The sequence below is a fragment of the Dermacentor andersoni genome, chromosome 2, assembly GCF_023375885.2.
Source record: "Dermacentor andersoni chromosome 2, qqDerAnde1_hic_scaffold, whole genome shotgun sequence".
NCBI classification, from domain to species: domain Eukaryota; kingdom Metazoa; phylum Arthropoda; class Arachnida; order Ixodida; family Ixodidae; genus Dermacentor; species Dermacentor andersoni.
Genome location: NC_092815.1, coordinates 85,895,345 through 85,919,311, shown reverse-complemented (window position 1 = coordinate 85,919,311; position 23,967 = coordinate 85,895,345). Strand labels below are relative to the sequence as shown.

The 23,967-nt window shown below is 52.1% G+C and overlaps 1 protein-coding gene across 1 annotated transcript in view; it reads right to left on the bottom strand.

The window, feature by feature from the left end:
• LOC126541699 (uncharacterized) overlaps positions 1-23,488 on the bottom strand; it is a 30,775-nt gene extending 7,287 nt beyond the window's left edge. The window contains exon 1 of the mRNA XM_050188587.2: positions 23,083-23,488. Within this exon, the coding sequence (XP_050044544.1) occupies positions 23,083-23,188 (106 nt within the window). The 5' untranslated portion in view covers positions 23,189-23,488. The remainder of the gene's footprint in view (positions 1-23,082) is intronic.
• Positions 23,489-23,967: the final 479 nt, after the last annotated feature.

The following is a 23,967-nucleotide window of genomic DNA, read 5'->3' as shown; positions in this document are numbered from 1 at the left end:
AACACCCGACCACATGCATGCATGCACACACGCACGCACGCATTCGCGAGCGCGTGCGCACAGAAATTCGAAGCGCGCTACAGTATATATGTGTAACTGACGAGTTGTATTGAACGCTGTGTTTTCGCGACTATATTGGTGAGAGATGAAGCCGTAAACAGTAATCATGTTGTGTAAGACCAGTTTCGTCCTTAATAACGTGGATAACCTTGTACAACATAAAATTAGATGCCATAAAATTAGATTAATCGGCCTTTAAAATCGCGCCGTTAATAGTTTTGCGCATCTCGGGTTCGTTTCGATGCAGTGAAAGAACGACCGAGCATTGAACACATTTTCTCGGGCTAGTTTGACTCGGGACACTGTCCTACTAAAAGAAAGAAGAAAGATAAACGCAATCACAGAAAAGGTATCGCATCAACGCATTCGTCGGTCAGCGCACTCGCAAGATACCTGAAAGGGGGAAGGACCGTCAGCAGAAGCTGCGGGACCATTCCCACGCGTTCGCACAAACGCAGACAGCCTCCATCCACAAAACGTTTGGCAGGAGGAACGCGGTCTGTGCCGTGCGTGTGCGTCACCATCGCGACTGACAGCCCGTCATCGACCGGGGCTGATGGGTCCACGCACGTCGTCGACACACGCATGGAAAATGGTGTGTGTGTGTGCGAGAGGGGGGGGGGGGGGGTGCAGAGACGAGCCAGCGCCGCGAAGCCGCCGCACATCGTAAATTGCCCGCAGCCCGTGTCGGCGTCGGCGGCGGCGAGACGGCGTCGTCGTGTCGGGGGGAGGCCGGGGGGTGTCGAGTCGCTCCCCGCTGCGAGAAGAGCAGCGGCGCGCCCGCCCGCCCACCGCACCCCACTACTCGCGGCCTCCCCGCCGGGAGCAACCCCTCTCGAGTCTTGTTGGCACAACGGGACCTTGGGCGCGTGCCGACCTGGGCAGCGGAACGACAATCGACAAAACCGTGACACACTGACACGGCAGCAGCACGGGATATAGAGATGCCAGTTCGTGCCGAACGGTTTGTCCCCGTAACGGGGAACAAACAACCGGCATTGAAAGGGGTGGAAGTGGCTATATACTGGTACCACGTCGTATAAGCACTCAACGCCCACAACAGATGCGAAGTGGAGGGAGAGCGAACCCTTTGTCAACAACGCGGTCGACGCTGACGGCATTTTGTGTCCGCGCGGTTTGCACCGAGGCAGGGGTTGGGAACGCCTTTGTGGGTATAACGGCGATGTAACGTCAACACTCGAACGATTGGAAGGCTGAAGGACGACTGTTAGGCCACGAGCTTATAGACACGCAGCGGCAGCGGTGTTTCAGGTATAACTGGAAGCACGCGTAAGCGGTATATACCTTTAAATGAGAGTTTTTCGTAAACAATGAGCGTAGAAAGCACTCTGGCGCCACTGTATGGACACTACGCACAGCAGGCGAAGCGAAGAGGAGGGGCCTTCTCGTCGGCGATTCTGTAAATACAGCAGGGCGGTGGAGCGCGAGCGGCCGGGGCCGTCCTAAATTGCGATCGGAAGGAGAGAGAGGTGCGCGGCATGGCTTCACAGGTCGACTGAAAAGCAGAGCACGTACACCTATACGATACAGGCGGCATTGTTCGCGGAATGACGTATTGTGAGAGAGAACAATACATCGGAACCATTTCGCCGTGGGTCCGTTTGTGCCGACGAAGCGAGGAGCCTGATGAATCTCGACCAACTCATCGCGCCTGCCGAAATCAGAGATAAGCCATGACATGTATAACACAGAGTAACGAAAGTGGACGGAATGTGGAGTCATACTTTTCCCGGGACTTGCCGCGGACGTTTAGTGGCTCGATGATCAGCGGCGAACAGTAGTAGGCTTCAACACCAACCGGGTAACCTTGGGGCCTTATTGCTTGCAGCTGAGTAACCTCCACTTGAATGACTGGGCAGCAAAACGCTCTGATCGTTGCAGAACTTACGGACGCAAATTACGAGTCTCGCAAGTATGAAACTGTGTATGCGACGCTATCACGGGAGCGGTGTACTGCTGAAATCACAAGACAGGTTTTCTTTTTTTTTTTTCACAGTCGTTGCTCGTGCGCGTATGGAGATAGAACGGGCCAATGAGCAACCACTTAGATTCTGAAACATTGTACCGTTTGTCATACCACATCTCATGTGGCAGTTTCGCAATACATACGCGAGAAAGCCGGGGCTATCCTGGACACAGTGCAACCCTGCTGTGTTGGCGTTTTCAACCAATTAGAGGGATCATGACAACGCTACGGGACCGATCAGAGTTGGCAAGATGGAAAAATCGACGATATGCTAGGATTACTGCGTGTCCGGAATAACACCGCCGGGACGGCGCTATATAGGTGCGGTTTGGACACCACCTATGTTCACAGCGCGGCAACAGCTAGACCGTGTGAAACGGGGAGCAAATCCGGAACGTTCGACGAACTGCGCATTGGTAGCCTCTGTGCATAGCACAATGAGCTGTCACGACCGCACGATGGCCAGATATCGAAGCGCCAGGGCGACGCGCACCGTCCAGTCGTCCCGACGTGCACCCTCGCGAGGCAGAGGACGCACCGGTATAGGAAATTGCGTCTGGCCTTGCGTAGCCACCCTCCCCCCCAAACCCCCGGCCCTTCTGCTCCTCCTTTTGAGCAAGCAGCCGCCGTTTTTGCAAGCTCATCTTTCCCAAAAGCTGTGCAGCGCGCGCATCTGGTGGCGTCTCCGAGCGGTGCGTGTCCCTTATCTCCCCGGACGAGCAGCAGCAGCCGCCACCGCGCCGTTCACCAGAAAAGGGGAACCGCCGCCGCGTTCGTGGGAGAGAGACCTCGCTATCGCTGCCGGGCATCGCCACGCCGTTTCCTTCGGCGGGTCCTTCGCCGCTGCGCGGCCGGTCCCGAGTGCGCCGGAGCCGACGACGATGGGCCATTCGCTCGCTGCTGCTGCAGCACCCCGACCCGCGCCTGCGTCCTTCGACGACAAAGCGGAATCGCGATTACCCCAAGATTTTGCGCGCTCATGTGGGGTGGGCGGTGGGGGGATGGGGGGGGGGGGGGGGGTGAGAAACGAGGACCGCAGGAGACACGGGCATATGTGCCTCGTTCTCCACTGCACGAGAAAGTCCGCTGCTTGACGTCCGGCGTCTAAATTACATAGAGAATCGGGTTATGGTATGCGTTAGGCACAGTTTTGACGCGAAGGCCTCAACATTGTCATTAGAGGACTAGCTAACGCGTCACAGCGAGCACGTGTGAGTCTGTTGATGCATACTCATTTGGTGTCCCATTGAACTGTAGACCGTACTGCACGAGGGATTCCGCTCCCTCCATTTCGCGCATCAGCTGTTCCCGCACACCCTCACTAGTTAGTCCAAGTACTGCGCGTCACGTTATATGCGAAAAGCGCGGCATGAAGGCTAGTTCATTAAAACTTCTTTCTTTGCCAGTTGGTGCATACTTGACATAAAAATTGTAACAGCGCAAACACATGCAACCACAAAGTAACGCTCGTGTCTTTCGTGTGTCGTCCTTGTTACTTTGTGGTCGCATGTGTTTGCGCTGTTACAATTTTTATGTCAAGAAGGGTAGTTCCTAAGGTAAGAAGCGAGGATGGCGGCGACAATACGCGCACGGAGAGAGGAGGGGAGGGAGGGCGGCATTTTGCCGTAAGAAGCCAGAAGATTCTCTAAAGCAAAAGGCTGCGCTGGGGGAACGCGAAATTGCACGGAGAAGAACGATATCAGGGCCGTGTAAGAGACACTTCCAGGCATCCATTTCGAACCAGTCTCGACGACGCATCCTTCCTTCCTCGTGCAGTCACGTTTCTCTCGCAATGACTTCCCCCTCTTTTTATTCGCTAATTGTTTTTCGTCGCACTCTCAGCGACATGAAGCATCTGGGATTCGCATCGGAAACCTCATCTTTGTTTCGCTTAAGGACGCCACAGACACAGGGGCCTTCGGATGGGCTGTTGAATAAAGGCCCTCCGGCCACAGTACCGCAATCTACGCGGCGTGCTGCCTGCAGGAGAACTGAGCAACAGCAGCGCGCCATTTCGTTGTGCCGGAGACAAGATAAAATGAGTATACGACAGAGTGCGCTCAACCGCATTCGCGCCTTCTTGTCCCCCCCACCCCCAGCTACTCATTAACCGGGCGGGAGAGGAGGAAGACCAACTCTCTCTCTCTCTCTCTCCTCATCAAATGCGCGAGCCAGGAACCAGCAGTGCGAGAGAATCCACTTTCGCACCACGTCCGGCGCATATTTTTCTTCCTGCTAATGGCCGACGAAAAAGACGTGACTGAGGGAGTGAGAGAGTGAGAGAAACGCCGGTGCACGTCCTAAGACCGGTGAACGTAATTTAATACTGCCCAGGCAAGGCAAATACAAAACAAAGAGCTTCTCCCAAATGAGTTGCAGGCTCATTTTTTTCGAAAGAATCTTGACGAATTATGTGAGCCTCGCGCTATTTAAAGTTTGACATTGTGTTCGAAGCTGTGGGGTCACGACTGCACCCATTTTTCTTTTTCTTTTTAAATAATGTTTGTTCTTTGTCATGACGCGTAATGAGGTCGTTAGAAAGAATAAGTAAGAAGGTATTGCAGTCCGTCGGCAGCCTTGCCAGCGCGATCAGGAGGAGGCCGAGACGTGTTTCGGTTTCGTGTCCTGCGCCGAATTCCGAAGACTTTTCTAAAGCGCGCGCACCGAGAAAAAAGTGTATTGGTCCTACACTTTCTCCAAGTATATTGGAGTATATCCAAGTATATTGGAGAAAGTGCAATAAGCCTAGCCATAGCCACGGCTGTTCTTTTAATATGCCGCTATACAATATCGCTTACGATACAATAAATGAAAGTTACGCATGGCTACATCCAGCAGAAGTTAAACCTCGAAGCTACTGGTCCCGCTAGCGTACAGTTTGCCTATAGTCTTCACGATTCCTATGAGGCGTTCCAATGTGTTAGGTGGGCAACAGAAAAATTTAGATGCGTAGTCCATCGTTCAAGCATGCTTTGAATATGGGCTAGAGAACATTTCCTTGCGTTGTGTGTGAAAAAGGGCTGGATCAGAATACAAGACGTAAGAAGGAAGCTCGGGCCGAACTCCGATGCGGCCTTTTCAAATGCATGTAAAACGCAAAAACGTTTTTCTGAGATAACCGCTTGACCGATTTTAATTAAATTTACTGCATTTGAGAGGGAAAGTCAAATTCTAGTGACTGTTGGAAGCGGAATTTCAATTTAGGTCCTGAATTTTGTTAAAAGAATTCTCAAAAATTCGGAAGCTTGAAAGAAATAAACAACGAAGTTTACAAATTCATAACTCTGCATCAAAAACAGATATCACAGTTCTGTAAACGGCATCCATTAGACCGTTGAAAGCGATCAAACTTGGTATCTCATTTTATATCTTACGTGAATTTGTTACGTTGTTTACGAAGGTTCTGCAAAAGCTGTATTTCCATATTACTAAATTTTTTGAGCTTCGTGCATAACACATCAATTTTGTCCGCTTTAGATGTACTGTTAGATACAATTAACATAATTGCATTATCATTTTTCGTTTCTGAGTTACAGAGTTGTAAACTGGATAGTTTCGTTTTTTTGAAAGTTATCGATTTTTGCCAATTTTTATTAAAAAGTTGAGCACTAAATCGAAAATTCGAAACCAACAGTCACTAGATTATATGTTTTTCTTTTAAATGCAACAAACCTCGTCAAATTTGCTGCAGTGGTTGCCGAGAAAAACGAATTCTCCTTTTACATGTATTTAGATAGGAGCAACCGAGCTAAAGCTTCCTCTTAACGAGCCATCATATGTGAAGGTCGCCTTTGCAAGCGACCGCGGCCTCATTTATTCCAAGAGCTCGAGCAGCCCGGCAGGAGTCCTGCCCGCTGGCTGGATCAACGTTACATAGAATTCTCGTAACGTGAAGTCCTTTGGCTCGGCCTTGCTAGCGACTTGTTAACATTATTGTGGTTAGTGCGAATATTTTCAGTATTGTGGTTAGTGCGAACAAGCGAATATATTCAGCAAGTGATCAAGTGACTACATACAATATAACTGGTGCTACCACGTCACTTTTTTTTTCTTCATTTCCGTGTTTTGTCCTCGTTTTTAGCTCAACGACCTGACAGCCAGCTTGGAAAACTTTAGCCTAAATTTGCCTGTGGTCCGGAATGAAAGAGCGGAGCGCGTTTGTCGAGTCCGATGCTCCGAAACTCGGCTAGATGCGCGCTGTTCTCGAAGACAACCGCATCAAGGACAACCACCGCCCCTCAGAGGCACCGTGCTTTCACGTCCCGTGGCCGCGCGCGCATCCGGTGCGTCAACCACACGGACGGACGGACGACCACAGAACTCTTGCATCAAAGAGAGCATGCGCGCGCATTGGGCCGCGACAAGCCAGCTACTATTACTGCCGCCTCAGTGCACGCCAGTCCTGTCCGAAATTCCTCCGCGCGCTCTGGCTACTTGGCGATGCCTCGCGAAGGAGAAGACGCCTTCCCCCCCCCCCCCCCCACCACCCGACGTTCAACCATAGGAAGGCGGAAGAAGGGGGGGACGACGGTGGGGGAGGGGAGGGGGGCTTGAGCTATCAAATGGACGGTGGCACGAGAAGTCATCGCGTGCTCACCGCCGCGCGCCGCGAGCGGTTGTCTTTGCCGCCGCATCGCCGACCCCCCCCCCCCCCCCACCGCTTCTCCTCCGCCTCTCTTTAACTTCACCTCGGCGTGGAAGGACGCTGGCCCCTCCGCGTGCACCCCTGCGTCACGATCGACGTGGACGCAACAACTCCTCGGTGGAAAGCCGCGGCACAAAGGAGCACGCCAGCAGCTCCAGGCGAGAGAGAGGCAGTAAAGGATGCATATCTGCGCAACCCCCCCCCCCCCCTTCCATCCAGCCCCCTTCGCTTCACTGAGAAAGCGAAACAACACAGCCACCAGGCAACAGCACTCTAGAAAGAATCCAACTCTCGGCCGGCAGGCCGGCCACGGAAGAAGAAAGCTGCCGCGGAAAAGAAGCAGGGTCGGGGGGTAGTTTTGAGTTCGCCTCACCGCAGCCAGAACCGGTCTCCGTTATTATCCTAATAACCCGTGGTGGGGCGGAGGGGGGAAGTAGGAGTGAGGTGGAAGGAAAAGCTCTGCGGCGGCGGCGGGAGCGAGAAAGAGCCGAAGACCGAACGCACGACGCGCGGGCTCACGCACGCTCCAATGGCTTCGGAAGACGACGACGACCGACGGACGGGCCGGCAGCGGCCAGCAGCAGCAACAGCAGCAGCCAAAGATGCAGAAGCAAGCCGCCGGGAAACAGAAACACACACACACTCCTCGGGGAGTCCTCTTTCACTCTCCCTCCCTTCCTTCCTGAGAATGCCGGCCGAGCAAACAGAAGGAGAGGGTGTAGCAAAGCAAAAACAAGCTTGATGAGGAGGAGTAAAAGGCGAAGGGTCGCTCGGAGCTAGTGCTGCTGCTGCGGCAGTTGCTTTTCTGAGGGGGAGAGTCGCGCGCCACTCACGACGCCGTGCGGGGCCCGCAGGCGGCGGCGGCGGGCGTCTCTCTCCGCCAAGATGCTGCATGCCGTCGGTTTGAAGGCAGGAGAGGTCTTCTCCCCCCCCCCCCCCCCCCCCCGTCATTAGACGCTGACGGCTCGCCCGAAAAATGAAGTAAAAAGTGCGGCCCGTCACACGCCGAAGCAGTCAGTCCTCTCCCTGCCTCCAGCTTCACGCAGACATTCAAATTTTTGCGTCGAGACGAAGTCCCGCCGCCGCCGCCGCAGCTGCCTTTCATTTCCCTTCTCTGGTTCGGCGTGGATGCGAGCGAGGCGCGGCGCGCGTGTAATTGGCCGCACATTTCCGGAGAAGTGATGCGCGCACGCACGAGAAACCCAGAGCGCGGCCTCCGGTGGAAATTGCAGGGTGTCTTCTGTTTCCCCGCTTCAGCCGGAGGGACAGATCATCCGCAAAGGTTGATTCTCTTCTTCTTCTTTTTTTTTTTTTTCGGTTGTGGGCCGAGTCAGCCGCCGCACAGCGGCGAACAACTGTTGCGCGTGGGTTCTCTTATTTTCCTTTGCATAGCCCCCGGTTACCGCGCTTTTTATTCTAACAAATAAATTAAGCGCCTCGGCCTTGCGTGCCGTGACAAGTTTGCTTCCATAATAATGGCACGCTGGCCGTGGACGCGATAGTGAATGTCATGACATGTGACGAAGAAGAAGCACGGGACGGAGGCCCAAAACAAAGGAATGTTAGCGGATACCCGTTCCTTATTGACCAGAGCCCGAAAACGCGCCCGAACGAGCACAAGTTCCTTCCTTCAATTTATCTTTTTTTTTCTCTTTTTTCCCTAATACTTATGCCCTGCAGATACACGTAGTACGATTACTGTTTGAATGCTTCCCGCAGGGATGATGAAAGCGGTTGTCATGAGCAATATGAGAGAGAGCACAGAGCCTTAATGAAATCCAAGACGCCATAGAAGCTCATGCATGTACTCCTGCCATAAATAAGAATACTCCGTGAGATTACGAGAAGACCACTTGGGACACATATTCGCATTGACAGTTCACGTGAAGGCACATCCAAGCGTAGTCGTTGCGTGAGAGCGAATTCGATATTCCCTCTCATAATGCTTACGGTATGCATGTAGACCGCATTGTCGGAATTCGCCATCTTAGCTACTGATTGCCGCCATGGCGGCGGGCCGCTTCCCTCTCGTTCACTGCGAACGATCCGCGCCGGTAATCCAGCGCCCGTGGGCAGAGGCGAACACCAAGAACACCGGCGCGCGCGTTGGAGCCGCCGTTCCCACACGGCCGGCAACGCTGCGGCCGGCAACCGGAGAGGACTGGGCACGGATTTCGATACAAACGCCCACAAGCGCGCTCGCGCGCGCCTCTGGGCCGCTCGAGTTACAGGACCTTGTAGCAACCGGGCCTGCCAGCCAGCAGGACCTGTTAGCACACGACACCGTTGTGTTTCGCCGCGCGATGTGGCAGCCCAGCCCCGTTTTCCGAGACGCTGCGCGTCATGCCACGGCGGCGATTACACGCGCGGCGGATGCCCCGGCCCCCAAATTGTAGCCAGCTTGAAGAAGTAGAAGGGCATCGGAAAAGGACCCGCAGCGAGCGCATAATGGGTGCCCAGCGCGGAGTAAAGAGAAAACAGTTGAGGAGAGAGCCGGGGGGGACCCGTCGATTTCGAATGTTCGACCTTGAAGGAGAACAGTCGCATCCCGAGAGCGGTGGCAGGAAGGAAAGAAAGAATGAAGTGGTAAAAAAAAAAAAAAACAGCTACGAGAAAATAAACGAAACGGAGGAAGGGCCGCCCAGTTTCTTGGGGGCAGTAGAGAAAAAAAAAAACCTTTCTCGTTTTCTGTATTTTTCTTTGCACCGAAAAGAAGATAGCGAGAGCCGCCGAAAGAGGGTTGGTGGCGGGGGAGGCCCTACCCCCCTCCGGTGCCGCCGGAGAGGAGAGAGATGTAATGATAGAGCAGAGCGGCGCAGGCATCCACATGCGGGAACGCGCCACACCGACAGCGGCGGGGCAGCGCACAGAAGTAAATCCCTCCTCTGGCACAAACGGAACTCTTCGCCCCCTCCACACACACATACACGCACGCCACACGGCTGTGTCTTTGCTCGACGCGCTGTTTCTTTCTACGACTGCCGCTGCTGCCGCCGCCAGGTCACTTCGTAATCGCTTCGTCGAAGTCTCTCGACCGCCTCGGCGGCGGTGTACACCTCTCCGCACCACTGCGGTGGGACTCGAACTCCCGACCCTTGTCATTCCTACGGCACGGCCGGCCGGCCGGTATTTTTCGCCCGCCTAGAGATAGCGTGGGGCAGTTGAGCGTGTAGGAAGGGAGGACGGGAGGCGCAGAATTAGAGTAGTCACGCGCTTTTCCTCCCCGACGAGACGTGCGTGCTGCTGCCGCCCCGCATGCCTCCGGAATACAGTACACAGACCTGCAGAGCAGCTGCGCATCTTGCAAAAACGAGCACTATCATTTTGCCCCATTTCTTCTTCTCTTTTTTTTTTTTTTAGCCCCACCGGACTTACAAGTTCTCTCGTTTTACGGAGAATGAGCCGGACAGGAAACGGGTGCCTGCATTATGACTCTCATTAGGGAGTATTAGCGAGCGTCTCAACCACGCCTCGCGAAGACCTGGCCGCCCATGCCGCGCCAACGGTTTCTCCGCACGCTATATGTATATATTCCATTCCCAATGCGCGCGCTCGCCACAGACCGCAGGACCGTGAAGATGGCGCTTCTTCTGGATATCCCGAGGGGATCGGGGAGAGCCAGAGAAGCCGGCCGGTCATAGTCTCCGGCCGGAGTGAAGCAATGTGTAATTGGAGCACATATTACGTCTGATGAAAGTCTCATTCCGTAGCAAGATGGAACAAGATTTACGATCTCGCTTCTCAAAGCGAAACGCGGATTCGCGGATCGGGTACTCATTTCGTGAGGAAATGATCGAAAAGCATTAAGGCAGCAACGCATCACGTGTGGAGCATTGTTGATGAAGTATATGCCTAGCGCCGCATCGCGTGCTGGGGTGAGTAATTGTCATCATTATCATGCTATTTCATTTTCACTGCAGGACAAAGGCTTCTTCCGGTGATCCCCAATCAGCCGTGCCTCGTGGATATTTCCTGATATCTTTACGCCACCACATCACCTGCCGTCGTCGACTTCGCTTTACCTTCCTTTGCGCTCATTCAGTTAATCTGACAAACCACCCTTTATCCAAAAGCTCTACGCATTACATGACCTGCCCAAATCGACACCATTTCATCCATCTCGACACAGAACATCAGCTACCACTCTTTACTCCTCATCAGCTACCCTCTACGGCTCTCTAAACCCTTACCGCCCTTTTTTGTCTCTTAGCTATACACCTAACCTTTTCCGTTCCAGCGCTCCTTGCGCGGTCAGTAGACGCCAGCCGTACCACGGAATATCCGCACAAACCGCATCTGAAGCCAGCTTCTCTGTGTCAGCGGGGTTTCCTCGTTCGATCCCCGCGCTCACTAATTATGCCGAAGGAGAGATCGTTTCACACAGGCTATAATAGCCTTCCCTGTGAACGCTACAGGCGCCTTGTGTCCCGCAGCCCACCACTTCCACGGCCACCCGCGCTCGCCGTTACGCGTGGCCTAAAGCAACGCTCGCCCATTGCAGCCGACGTCTCGCAACGGCCGGTAAAAGCCCCGCACTCGGAAAAGGCCGCGTCACGGCGTGCCGGAGGCAGCGTCGGGCGGCGGCGGCGGTAAAACCGCGGCGTCGTCGCGTCGGCGTCCGTCGTCGTCCCGGCCGGTCCCGCCCTCCGCGCACATTGTTCATGGAAGACCGAGCGGCTTTCCCCTGACGCGACCTGTCGGCGGTGTGTGCACACTGGACAGCTTGCGGCGGAGATTGCGTCTCCTCCCCGCCACCCGGCCCTGAAATCAACGGCTGTTCTTGTAGTAATGCACCGAGCGCTGAACCGCTTCCTATGGAAAACGAAAGAAAGAAAAGAAATGGAAAAAAAAAAGCCTCCGCAGTTTTAGTTGGGACGTCACGCCAAAAGCTCTTGAGCCCGCACACTACTAAGTGTTACGGGAGTGGCGCTGGGTGCCATCATCTTAAAAAGCTTAAGATTAGCAGAACTGCCATGATACAGGAAAGGATATCACGGCCTCGCATTTAGCTTTACTGCCTTAAGCTTTTTCTTTTTATGTACTGCATATATAGATTAGCCAATATCTAAGGTTGCTTCAATCAATCTCTGTGTGCAGTTTCGGGACGTTGAACCCCAGAATTTCATTTAGTTTTCCCTCATTCCCCCCCCCCCCCCCCCCCCGAGGGGGGGCCAACTTTTTCTTTTTTTTTTTTTAAGCACCGTTTTCAATGGACTGTCTGACTTCTCACATGACACCAGTGCTCAAAGAGCACGGGTATTCCGTGATCTGGGAGGCCAGCATGGGAGAAGCTCTGCGGCCATCGAGGGAGGGCGACACCTCACGGGTAAGATCGTGTTTCTTCCAAACTACGGAGCCTTCCAAAAGGAGGTCACAGTGAAAGCGCAGAGTTTTCGACACGTATATAGGAAGATGGGTGGCGGGGGGGGGGGGGGGGGGGGGGTGCTAGAGAACCGCGTGGCGAAGGCAGAGTAATACCCGCAGAGTGTAAGCACACCGCGTGGAAGTGCGAGCAATCACAAAGGACAACGAGTCGTTGAGGTTTTACCTCGTCCTCTGTTAACAATGAGGCCGGGGCCGAAGCCTGCAAATTCCACTTGCCGTCGGATGCCGCTACGAAGTTGCCTTCAATGCAGCAAAACAAACAAGGTCAAGAGACCAGCACGTGCTTCCTGATACGCGTCTGTCTTGGGTGTAACCCTCAGGTAAAGGGTTTTTTTTTTTTTTCCCCGTAGCGCCGAGCGCCGCCAGCATCCGCCGCCGCAGTGAAGTCCGTTTCCCGTTGTTCTCCCGTGGCGTTTATCGTGCTCAGGTTAGCAACCGGGTGAAGAGTGGGCACTAGTGTTAGTTTCGGTTTGCCGAAGCCGGCTTCCTGCAGACGCTCACCTGCTAACAGCAGGAACGCTTCGCGAACGGCGTGCGCAGTTGCGCGTTTAGTGGATGCGGCCGGATGAGATTTTGCGAGGCGGAAAGCATGTTTCAGTGCCTGCAGGTTGGTCGCACGCCAATGCTTTCGTTTTATGTCGGTCTTACGTCAGCGTGCCGGACCGCCAGAACAATTATGATACGCATTTATTCGTGGATGCGCAGCGTCCGTGTGTGGGCCATGCGCCTTTTCAACACGCGTGCTCGCATTCGTCCGGTTAAATAAACATCAACGCTTCTGAATTTGCTCTTTCCGGCAGCCAAAGACGCTTCTAGCGGAAATGCTATCCTCTATTACGAAACGATTTCTCGGGCAATAATAAAAGTGGCGTGCGCAAACGCAACCGTCATGGCGGAACATTGGCTCTGAATGTCTAAAGTCAGGGCTTGTTCCTGAAAATGCGACTAATCCCGCGACTGATTTCTAAAGAATGGTAGTTTGCGCAGTACAATGCAGGTAACGAAAGGCGAGAATCGCTTCAAAAGTTAAGTTATCAAGGCAAAAACAACGCACCCTACTTTTGCTCCTCAAATTTCTTCCCCTCCTTTCCCGACTCTCTTCAACGCAGCGTTCGTGACTAGTCCGCAGAAATGCGAGCCGTGAGAACTATAACCTACGCCTCCATTAAGCCGCATCGTGCATGCATAGTGATTGCGGGGCTAGAGGTATAAATGTAGTCGAGTTCACCGCATTTTCGCATGGCCCCCAGACACGGGCCCTCCGCTTTCAGCTGCCGCCGCGCTCCAGCCGCGGTTCCTCCGATACCGCAGGTGTTAGCGGGAACAGCTGCCGCTGCACCAAACGCGATGGGGCCTCAGCTCACCCCCTAGTCCAGAGGAAGTATGGCCACCGCTGGCTCGGCTAAGGCCATCATGACCATTACGCCCTCCTAAAGATAACCTCCCACAATTGACAGTATAACCCTATAGCAACAGAGGATACTGGGCCAGTGTGTGCCCAATGGTGGTCAATATTGACCTATACCAGGGCAGCCTTGCAATGTCTGCTATTCGCTCTACGTTGTGGACCACAATACCAAGTAGTGCTGGAAGTAAGACAGCTATATCACCAAGACATGGCATCACTTGTCAGTCGCTTCCAGGACACTGCGGCATCATGGGCAACGAACATGCAGATAAAGCTGCTACGAGGGCTCACGAAGATGCCGTGAAGGAGCCCCATCCCGCTTTCAAGAACCTATGCGGCAACGAAGCTTCGCATGCTCGCGCGTGATGTCACACGATAAATGTGGAACACGCCAGGTTTCCGGCGTACTCGTCTGCACCGCCTAAACCCATCCCTTCGACGGCGCATTCCATCTGGACTATGCCGAATTGAGACAACTGTTCTCTGCCGACTGTGGCTTGGAGTATCATTTACGAACGCATTTGCTTGCCACATCGGAATGGCTGACAGTGCTACCTGCGACAGTTGAGGCAGCGAGGAAACCATCCAACACGCCTTCTCTTGTCCTCGCTACACCTCCCAGGGACAGTCGCTGGTGACGGCGTTGGCAGGCCTCGACGATCGGCCGCTTTCTGAGCAGATGTCGTGGAGTGCCAGCTGATACGATATTTATTTACACCAGAAGGCGACGAAGGCGCTGCTGAAGTTCCTCCGGTCAAGCGACCTAGTTGAACGAGTGTGATCTCCCGCGCCCCTTGGTGTTGATGTGCATACGCGTATTTTTTATCGTTCTTCTTTTGTTGCTTTTTTTACATTTTTTATCTCCCTCTCTTTCTCTGTGTGTTTTTCTTTATCTTGCTGTCTCCCCTTAACATCTCGAGTTCCCTTCATCTCTCAGTTGTGTGTGTGTGTGTGTGTGTGTGTGTGTGTGTGTGTGTGTGTGTGTGTGTGTGTGTGTGAGTGTGAGTGTGTGTGTGTGTGTGTGTGTGTGTGTGTGTGTGTGTGTGTGTGTGTGTGTGTGTGTGTGTGTGTGTGTGTGTGTTGTCGGTACGCACTCTTCCATAGTCCCCACCAGAATCAATCGTGAGGTTCTCTGATTAAAAGGATTGTGTGCTGCACACCATTTACGAATACTTACGAGCGAGATATATTCTTAACACTGTCCATAGGGACACGAAAACAAAGCAGTCTAAGGAAACAGGAATATTATATTAGCAGCTCCTATAGCTATCCTCAGTAGTAGTACTAGTAGTAGTAGTAGTAGTAGTAGTAGTAGTAGTAGTAGTAGTAGTAGTAGTAGTAGTAGTAACTTGCTGTTTATATTTAATATGATGGAAGCAGGGTGGGGAGAAAGCTCCTGCTGGCCGCATTGTAACTGTCAAGCAGTATAGCGGCTGACACAGAAACGGCGGCCAGTAGACTTATAGTCAGGATCATTGGAGTAAAGGTCAGGGAGAGATAATATAGGAGAGGAGTACTTTGTGTAAGTAAGAGAGTCTGTGTACACTTGCATAAAGATCCTCTTCGTAAACGGCGACAGATCGCACGACAAGTAGACACTACGGTTTTCGCAACAACTTTGAGCCCAGTGCCACATCGATCGCATACGTGTAGCATTCTGCGCTTTGGCCGAGCGAGTTTCACGTGAGACATTATTGCCAGCATTTGCTCACAGGCCCCTTTGTTAGCCCAGTACGCTCACTGTATCAATGTGCGCTGTAGTTTGTTGACAACGTGCTTCCAGGAACGACGCCTGTGTTTCCGTTTGTCCGCGGGGTCATTCGCTATAGAAGCTGTGTACACGCGGATCTACACGATGCTCCGTTAATGTACTTGCAAAGCAGCTGCGAAGACGAGCATTTCGCAAGAACACTAGAATGCGTTACCGAGTTCTTGCTCACTAATGGTCCTAAATAAGCGCCGACGCAGGCAATATAGCGCCTTGGTCCGCTTTGTATCAGGTACAAAACGCTGTGCGAAGATGGTGCTAATGAGACTTCATTCATGTTGCACCTGCTGCCTATTCGCGGTCCTATTCACAGTCCCAGTTCGTGAAATTCATTGACGCCGCGGTTGTATCTTGCCTCCAGCTTTCCTTTTGTCCGGAGGATGAAGTTTCATTTCATCGTGCGTTCACTAAGCCGTCTTTTTTTTTTTTTTTCGTGCTGCTGCTGAAAAGGACGACTTCCCACCAAGCGAAGGAGAAATCTCATTCAATTTCATATCTTTCGGAGACTCCCTGCACTTTATATGATATCGCATGCGCTGTCTTCAAACATTTGCAAGATTAGTTCTGGAAGTCGTTAGGTAAAGTGTTTGCTCAGGATGATATGATATCACATGCATTCGGAATTGCGCGCGAGTAGTTCAATAACGTTCTTGCAGTCAGCTTGCGAGAAACCTGACGCTGATTTGGCGCAGACAGTCTTGTTGTCACGGTAGACGAAAAGGGCCCCGTGCAGTCGTTTTCGAGTACAGCGAGATAACGCGAAAATTCAGGATGCAGCATATAAATACATGCCAGCCAACCACACAATGCTACATCTTCATTTCTGTGTATGTATTTAACCGTGTTGTTTAAGACGAAAAAGAAAATTCATTTTTCCCGTTCAGAACATGCCGGTCGGTAAAAAGAACCTAGTTGAAAAGAGATTATGTTCCTGGTCTGTCTTCGGGTCTCGGGATTATGCAGTGCTGTCCGTAAGTAATCTAGCCTCATCACTTAAAAGAATGTCCGTGGCGTAAATGTCTTAAAAAATTGTGAACCGGTGATCCAGTTACTTTAAAGGAACGCTGAAGAGAAACATTAGGCTGTTTTAGCAAATCATTGCTTGTAGAACACTGAAAAACGTAACACTAACACTAGCGTACGCTGTGTAAGCCGAAAAATACGTGTTCATCCGTGTTGTTATCCAGTGACAACACGGATGAACATTTGTACTATTTTGCGCCACTCATAGAAACGTGCACCACTGCTGCCTATCAGAAATACGAAATACCGAACTGCGCTTCTCAGCAAATAAGAAAGAAAGAAAGAAAGAAAGAGCTGCTTGTGGCACTTGTCAGCCACATACGCCAATAAATAATAGTAATAAAGAAAACTATCGGAAAGTTCGAAAGTCGACACTATGTGATGAATCTGGCAGACAAATGAAATGCGGGAGACGCAGCGAGAAGTAAAACAGGAACTACTACTACTACTACTACTACTACTACTACTACTACTACTACTACCACCACTACTACTACTACTACTACTACTACTACTACTAATAATAATAATAATAATAATAATAATAATAATAATAATAATAATAATAATAAAGAGGGGAAAAACGAAGGAAAGCTACCACTAACTGAGATTCTTTTGTGCCATATGCCAGAGCAATCTGCTTGGCTACAGCGCAACTCGCCCGTACACCTGAGCCGATAGAGTGCCACTGACGTCAACCTCGGAAAGGCCCGCGCTGGCGCAGCAGTAAACATCTCCATGAGGAGCAAAATGCCAAAATACAGGTCGAAGAGGAACGCTGACAGTACGTCATTTGTCTCGTCTCCTTCGCGAACACCGGTACACCACAACCCGCAAGTGTTATTAATCCAGGCGGCATGGTCGGGCACCTGAAGGAAGGCGTGACACACGACTTCTGCACATGGCCTGTTGTCGTCTGTCCCAGAACCCTCCCTGCTTCTTCTCGCAATTTGTGATGTATCTGTGCGCGGCCAACGGACGGGCGGGCGACACGTCGTCGCCTTAGCATTCCTCCTCCGCGAGAGAAAGGGGAGCGCTTGTTTTCGATCTAGTGCACGCCGCTTTTTCTTTTTCTTTTTTTTTCCCGTGCTGCTACGAGTTGCCGCTTAATCGGTGCAGCGCTGTGGAACCTGCAGCTGTCGCAAGTCAATCGAGGAGCGAGTCACTTGCGAATGCACAGTATTTAACTGCGCATCTGCGACCACGTCTTATTCTGCGGTAGAGAAATAAATACGCTGCCTACGACATACTGAAAGACCTCTCTGTCATACCCTCTGTCGAGTTGGTGGAAACTGTCGGCATAACAGACACAAGTAGCTAAAAAGAGATGCATATAAACATCCGGAGGTAGGTCCACCTATCAACACGGAAAAGCATGCTAACGCGCTTGTGGACAACCACACCTAGACAAGGAACATATTTATCACTTCTAGCTGACAATAGTTTACTAGCTTTATAGTCATTAGTACAGTGTGTCCCTATTGAAAATGTCTTTTTTTGTCGCTCAGTTTTCCTTTCTGCATCTTTTCTGCAATGATTATACAGTTATCGCCACAGCTATATTCAAAACTCTTCTTCGCGCTGTTCTTACACGTTATACCATAATTACATCCTAAATTTCGCACTACGATTATCACATTTGCACGTCGCATTAATTTGTCACGTGACGACCGCGTGCCAGAGCTGAAGCACCGTGAATCAAAGTAACGTTACTGACTGCCCCTTCATTCGAATACCTCGTGGCCTTCGCGCAAGAATCCCTGGAAGAACTAACAGGGTGCCTACAAAAAGCCATACAAATCCAGTCAATTGCGACACGACCTTTTGATGCTCGCAACCCAAGTACTACTGCGATGCCAACGTTGGGTCAACATTGCCCAGTGTGCGGCCTATGTAGAATTTCCTTGCCAAAATGGCCATAGAAGGACGGAAAGTGCATGTAAGCAACCGTACTTATAATCATTTAATCGCTCATAAGGATCCCTCGCTGAACATATGAGAGTACTAATTGCATAACGGAGTATTACATTACATAATTACATCCGTAATGTTACGTATTACATACTCGCTATCAACGAATAAGAGTTCGGTAGCAGCTCCGCCCACAAAACCGCGATGCGTCTGCTCTCTGTACTTCTGCGCGCCAAAACATAGTTCTAGAGATACGCCGATGGAAGGAGCGTCGACCGTGACGTCATGTAAATGCGCGAACTCAAGTGGCTGGCGCATCCGTACGAGCTCTATTCGAGTGGTACAGCGGTGCATCTGTCATTGCATTCTTAGGTTGTCGCCGACTATACAGAGAAACAGGGACTGATTAAAGTGGCGCGCTAAGTTTTGTTGCTAACTGCCCGGACAGCACGGTGAAGCAAATGCAGGGCCAACATTGGTTTCATTAAGACCAGCGGTGTCCGACGGTACGGGCCATATTGGCCCTGCCTACGTGCGCATCTATAGGGTGCATCCTGGCCACTTCGTCCCACCTGTACCAAAGCCAAACGGTGATGCACAGCTTTAGCGTAACAAAAGAGCCATACGGACGCGACTGCAGCGACACGGTTCGCCGTTTGTCCCTGTCGCTTCCCGTGTTATTACTTCCCGCCAAGGAGAACAGCTAGAACAGCGTGCCCGTCGACGCACGCTTGTGCTCTACTCGTCATTTATCTCTCCTGCTAACGAGGTGCTGTCCGTCAAATAAGGGTTCGTGGCTGATTGCACTACCCATTCTCGGCGGTTAGTTGCGCATGAGGCTTACGGCTGACGCTCGGTGGTAAATGGCGGAAGCCGAAAATAGAAACTTTTCTCTTTCGGTACGAAAACAACGAAGACGACGCTTACCTGGAGCAATAGCGCTTGCTTATTAAGTCTTCATAACAAATGAAAAGTATACCTGACGCTCGGCGACTTCTTGAAAGCCGCAAACAAAACTTTTTTTTTTTTTTCCTGCACAACAACGGCGTTTGCGCACATTCGACAGCTTCGGCACCTAAAGACACTGTTAATTCAATCGAACTTGCTAGCGCATTGGTTCCCCCGCCCGCCTGATTACGAAGGGTGAACATATATCATCATCATCATCATCATCATCGAGTCAATCCAGGCGTTCCGAGGTGCTCTAGAACATGGCGAACAAACAACAGCGCTGAAATTTCACGCTTAAGGCCACCGCGAATACTATGTAAACGAAGACGGTACTTTAATTATTGTTAATTTTATCAATCTATATTCTGTCTTTTTTCCCCCTCTTTAGCGATAACAACATGACTACATTCGACTTGCGTTTTATTTACTTTTTATTGATTTCTAGCCATCTCCCCACAGTGGCTATGCATGGCCATACTGCCACAAAACGGTCTGCTACATCTTCTGTTACCAACAGACACTGCTACAAATTGACGTATACTCCGGATATATGATGGACGGTGAAGACGAACAACAAACAAAAAAGGGGCGCAGAATGCGCCAATTATGTCACACGGTGCTTTCTATTATAAACACCAGCGAAATGTTCGTTAACATCAGAGCTGACAAGGCAAACATGTAGGATTCTCTAGTGAATTTTCACGCGAAGGCCGAAAAAAGAAAAGAAAGCGCGCGCGCGAGGGAATAAGCAAGCCGCGATTCATTCCTCCTTCCATATGACTGTGAACTTACTCCACTGCAACTCACGCGGAGGGTAGTCGGCGCACAACCACCGCCTCAAGAGCTCGAGCACCGCTATACATCACGTTGTGCTGCTATCCTATTCAACTGACGTGTTTCAGCAGCGGCCTAGCTGCTCCCTGTGAGCGCAATTATGCGTGAGTACGCGATTCAGAGCGACTAGAGTTTGTTGGAGTTAGCTTTGTTTAGAGTAAGACATAACTATCACAAATCGCGGTATACTCTTCGTAAATGTCGCAGTTGATGTCGAAGACAAGGCCGTCTCAGTCAAAAGACAATGAACTATTCTTCCATGTGACTGAACAAACGCGAATCGCAAATTACGGTATCAACTTTGGGCAGCTCCTTTCCTACTCGTATACGGTCCGCGGCAAAACTTTACGGGCCGCGACATCTGAAAACAAAAATGAACATTCCCGTAGTGTGAGCAAGCGGCCAAGTATTAGAATTTTCAGCCTGTATTTAGTGTATGCGAGCGACACAGAGTTCTATACCCGGCTTAACTGGCTACAGTCAGAAACTGCTCGGAAGTTCAACGTCTCATTAGACCTCACGGTCCGTAAACTTTTGACGCCGGCTGCGTGCGCCTACAGTGAAGACCACACGCACGTCTTTGGCGAGGAATTGTGCCGTCAGTTTTCTTCCTCGTTCTAGCAACAAATTTGTGCGGGGAGGCCTACTAGGCGCAGCAACAAAATTCGTGCTGGTCCGGGGATCGAACCCGGGACCATGACGCATCCTCAGGGTGGTCGCTCTACCATCTGAACTTACCACGAGGCAAGAAGGTCGCACAGTTAGGCCAAATAAATCGACAACTCGAAGAACAGGGGCATTGAATATGGCAAACCAGTTCTAAAAAAAAAAAATCATGTGTTTTGGGAGCCATAACGACGATATGATTGGGCACGTGGTATAATCGGGCTCTCAGGATCAGTTCTGACTACCAGGGTTTCTTTAACGTGCAATTACATCTATGTAAATTATCGTTTTTTAATTTCTATTTTCGCTCTCATCAGAACGCGGCCCGCGAAGCAGGGATCAAACGCGCGACCTCTAGCAAGCAACGCAACGCCATAGCGGCGGGTGCAAATCAATCCACTTCCTGGGGGCGGAAACATCTTGTGGTTCATAAACTTTTTAACAACAGTAGTTCCGTGCAAATTTGCAATGCGGAGGAAGGTTTATGTTTCCACGGGTTCCCTTCGTACCGTGCGCTACCTTCAGGTGGATGCCAATTTCTCCTTTCCATCAAACGTCCTCTACATTGCGGGCTTCCGCCGAACTGATCTTCCGCAACACCCATTCTGCCATTGAATGTCACCGCATAGCTGCGCCGAAGGGCCCGGTCGGTCGGTCGCAGCAGATTTTACTACACGCGCTGACACCGGCTGTCAACGACGATGCCGCGCGTCGCTTGGGACGTCGCCCCCTCAACCCCCTCCCCCGAGTTCCTCGAGCCTGTGCCGGTCACCGAAGCGCCGCCGGGAAAGCATTCCTTTGGCGGCGCAAGGAGGGGGAGGCCAGCTCGAGATCGTTCGGCGCTGGCCGGACTCGTTTTGTTGGCCCCGGGCATGTCGCAACGTCGCAGCTGAAGACGCGCGAAACCTAGGCGGCCCTGTTTTTTTTTTCGGTTCTAGTTTTGACGGAGCCTCCACAGTTCTGCCCCACAATCATGCAAAAAAATAATAATAATAAAATAAAATAAGAAAAAATTATGGGGTTTTACGTGCCAAAGCCACGATCTGGTTATGAGGCACGCCGTAGTGGGGGTTATTTAACGTGCACCTAAATCTAAGTACATGGGTGTTCTCGCATTTCGCCCACATCGAAATGTGGCCGCCGTGGCCGTGATTCAGTCCCGCGACCTCGTGCTTTTAGCAACCCAGCACCACGGCCGCTAAAACCATGGCGGGTTCAATCATGCAAAAGCAGGACGCCGGCTTATGTAAAGACGATTCGTAAATCACCCTACATGTCTCTCTACTAGAGCCCGCGATGACAAAATCAACGACTCTGCTCAAAGTTCCGCGACATTTGATCACTGATTGGAACGTATTGACGACGACTGCGGCTGCCTAGAGGATAGCGCAGAGACTGCTATGCGGTCGCGTAATGAAACGACTTCGCACAGGTTAGTCACTCTAAGGCGCCTCGAGGAACAGAAAAGCACTTCGAGGAGTAGAAATAAATAAAAGCAGGGAGATCGTAATGAACGAGCGGATCGGCCACGATGATCCCGGAAAAAGGAAACGCGCTGGGGGCTGGTTCTGCGGCCGGCCGGCCGGTCCTTCGGAAAACTGGCTGCGCCGACCTCGATTTCACGCCTGCACCACACCAGGCGTACAAGGCTTCGCCAGGCTCAAGAAAAGGCAAGCTAGCGCCGTGTGACCGAGCCTCGCTAGCAGGCAAGGACGCCCGCTCTCCTAGCGACACTCCAGAGAGCACGCTGAGCCGGCGCGCGCCCGCTCCTACAAACAAGACAGGTGCCCGGCCGGCGTCAGCTCCAACTGTTTCACTTACTACTACTGCTGCTGCTGCGGCGGCGGCGCCACCACGGTCGTCGCGACGCCAGACGTCTGTTCGCGCTTGAGCGATGCCGCCGCTGACGCAACCAACGCCGGCCACAGTAACGGAACGGCGAGGAGCGGCGGGGCGTGCGTTTACATGTTTCTCTTCCAGGTCACGTTCTAACGCGCTAACGCATGCGCGCGGAGCAAACGCGGAAACACGATGCCACACAAGCACACCGCGCCGAGGCCGGCTTTAACGAAACTCTCATCAGACCGAACCCGATGATCATGAATGTATTTTTCAACGATGTGAACTGTCACAAAGTGGCTGATGATTTCGCACACGCCGGAATACCTTTCAAAGGACACTCAGAATTATGAAGTTTTTGCGAAAAGCTTGCAGACGAACGGCGAAGCTCGTCAAACGTGAGACTGCCACACCGTCAGGTCTTTGCAAAGGGGAATGGAACAGCGATACATTTAAGAGCAGCGAACGAAGTGTAGAGAGAAGGAGGCACATGTAAAGTTGGCTCAGCTCCGAGTCGCTCCCGACCACGCTCCAGACGCATGTCGCGGACGGCACTAGGCGATACAATCGCGAGACACAGCAGGGTTGATGTTCGGTAAACTTACCGTAGGCGACCACGGTGCATTTCAGCAGAACACAGAGCAGCAGTCCGCATAGGGTCCTTGCAAACAAACTGGCTGCTCCGCTCGCAGTACGGCCGGGCGCTGCCATCTTGGATTCTTGCTGCTGAGCAGACGACGCGTCCCGAAGCACACACCCGGAGCGGCGTCGCTACACGCTGTGCACCACAAGGTCTCGCCCGTCGACGATCGGTTAGCTCGAAGCCAAAATGCACATAACACTCGTTGTCGGAGAACGCACACACCCGAGGAAAACCTTCGTGCCGATGCGAATCGCACGAGTGACACTCGTGAAGTGAGCCTCCACGATACACGCACGCCAGACCTGACGGCCTCCGACTACGACCGGTCTGATGAGCGAGCGCGGCGAACGTGCCTTGCGAGGCCGACAGGCTAGCAGACGACGCGGAGGCGCCACAAGCGCTCGCTCACGCGGACAAACTTTTCGGGGAGGCCCGGCTCGCTAGAGTTTACCGCTCTCCTCTCTGTGATTGGGCGCTGCTGGCTAGACGTGCCCTCCGATTGGCTCATGTTGAGCGCACGCGGTACGGGGGGTCATTAGGGCCCCCTAATTGTGCCTATTATCTTTTCGTTTCTTTCCTCGCCGCTGAGTGCCGGCAGCTGCCGCGCGGCTCCGCGTGATGGCGCTTTATCAATGGTCGCTGGCTGAGTGCTTCTGCCGGCGAGCCCGGCGCTGATTCTACAGCCGCTGCGGGCGTGCGGCTCAAATGTGAGGGAAAAACCGAAGAAAGCAAAGAGCAACAGTCACGTTGCGTTGCACTCGTTTTGTTTTGCTTGAGCGCGGCGGTTTCTCGTTCTCGCCGGCGGTTGTTGGACCCTCGCTGCCGCCGAGTTGTTGCGTGCCCGCAG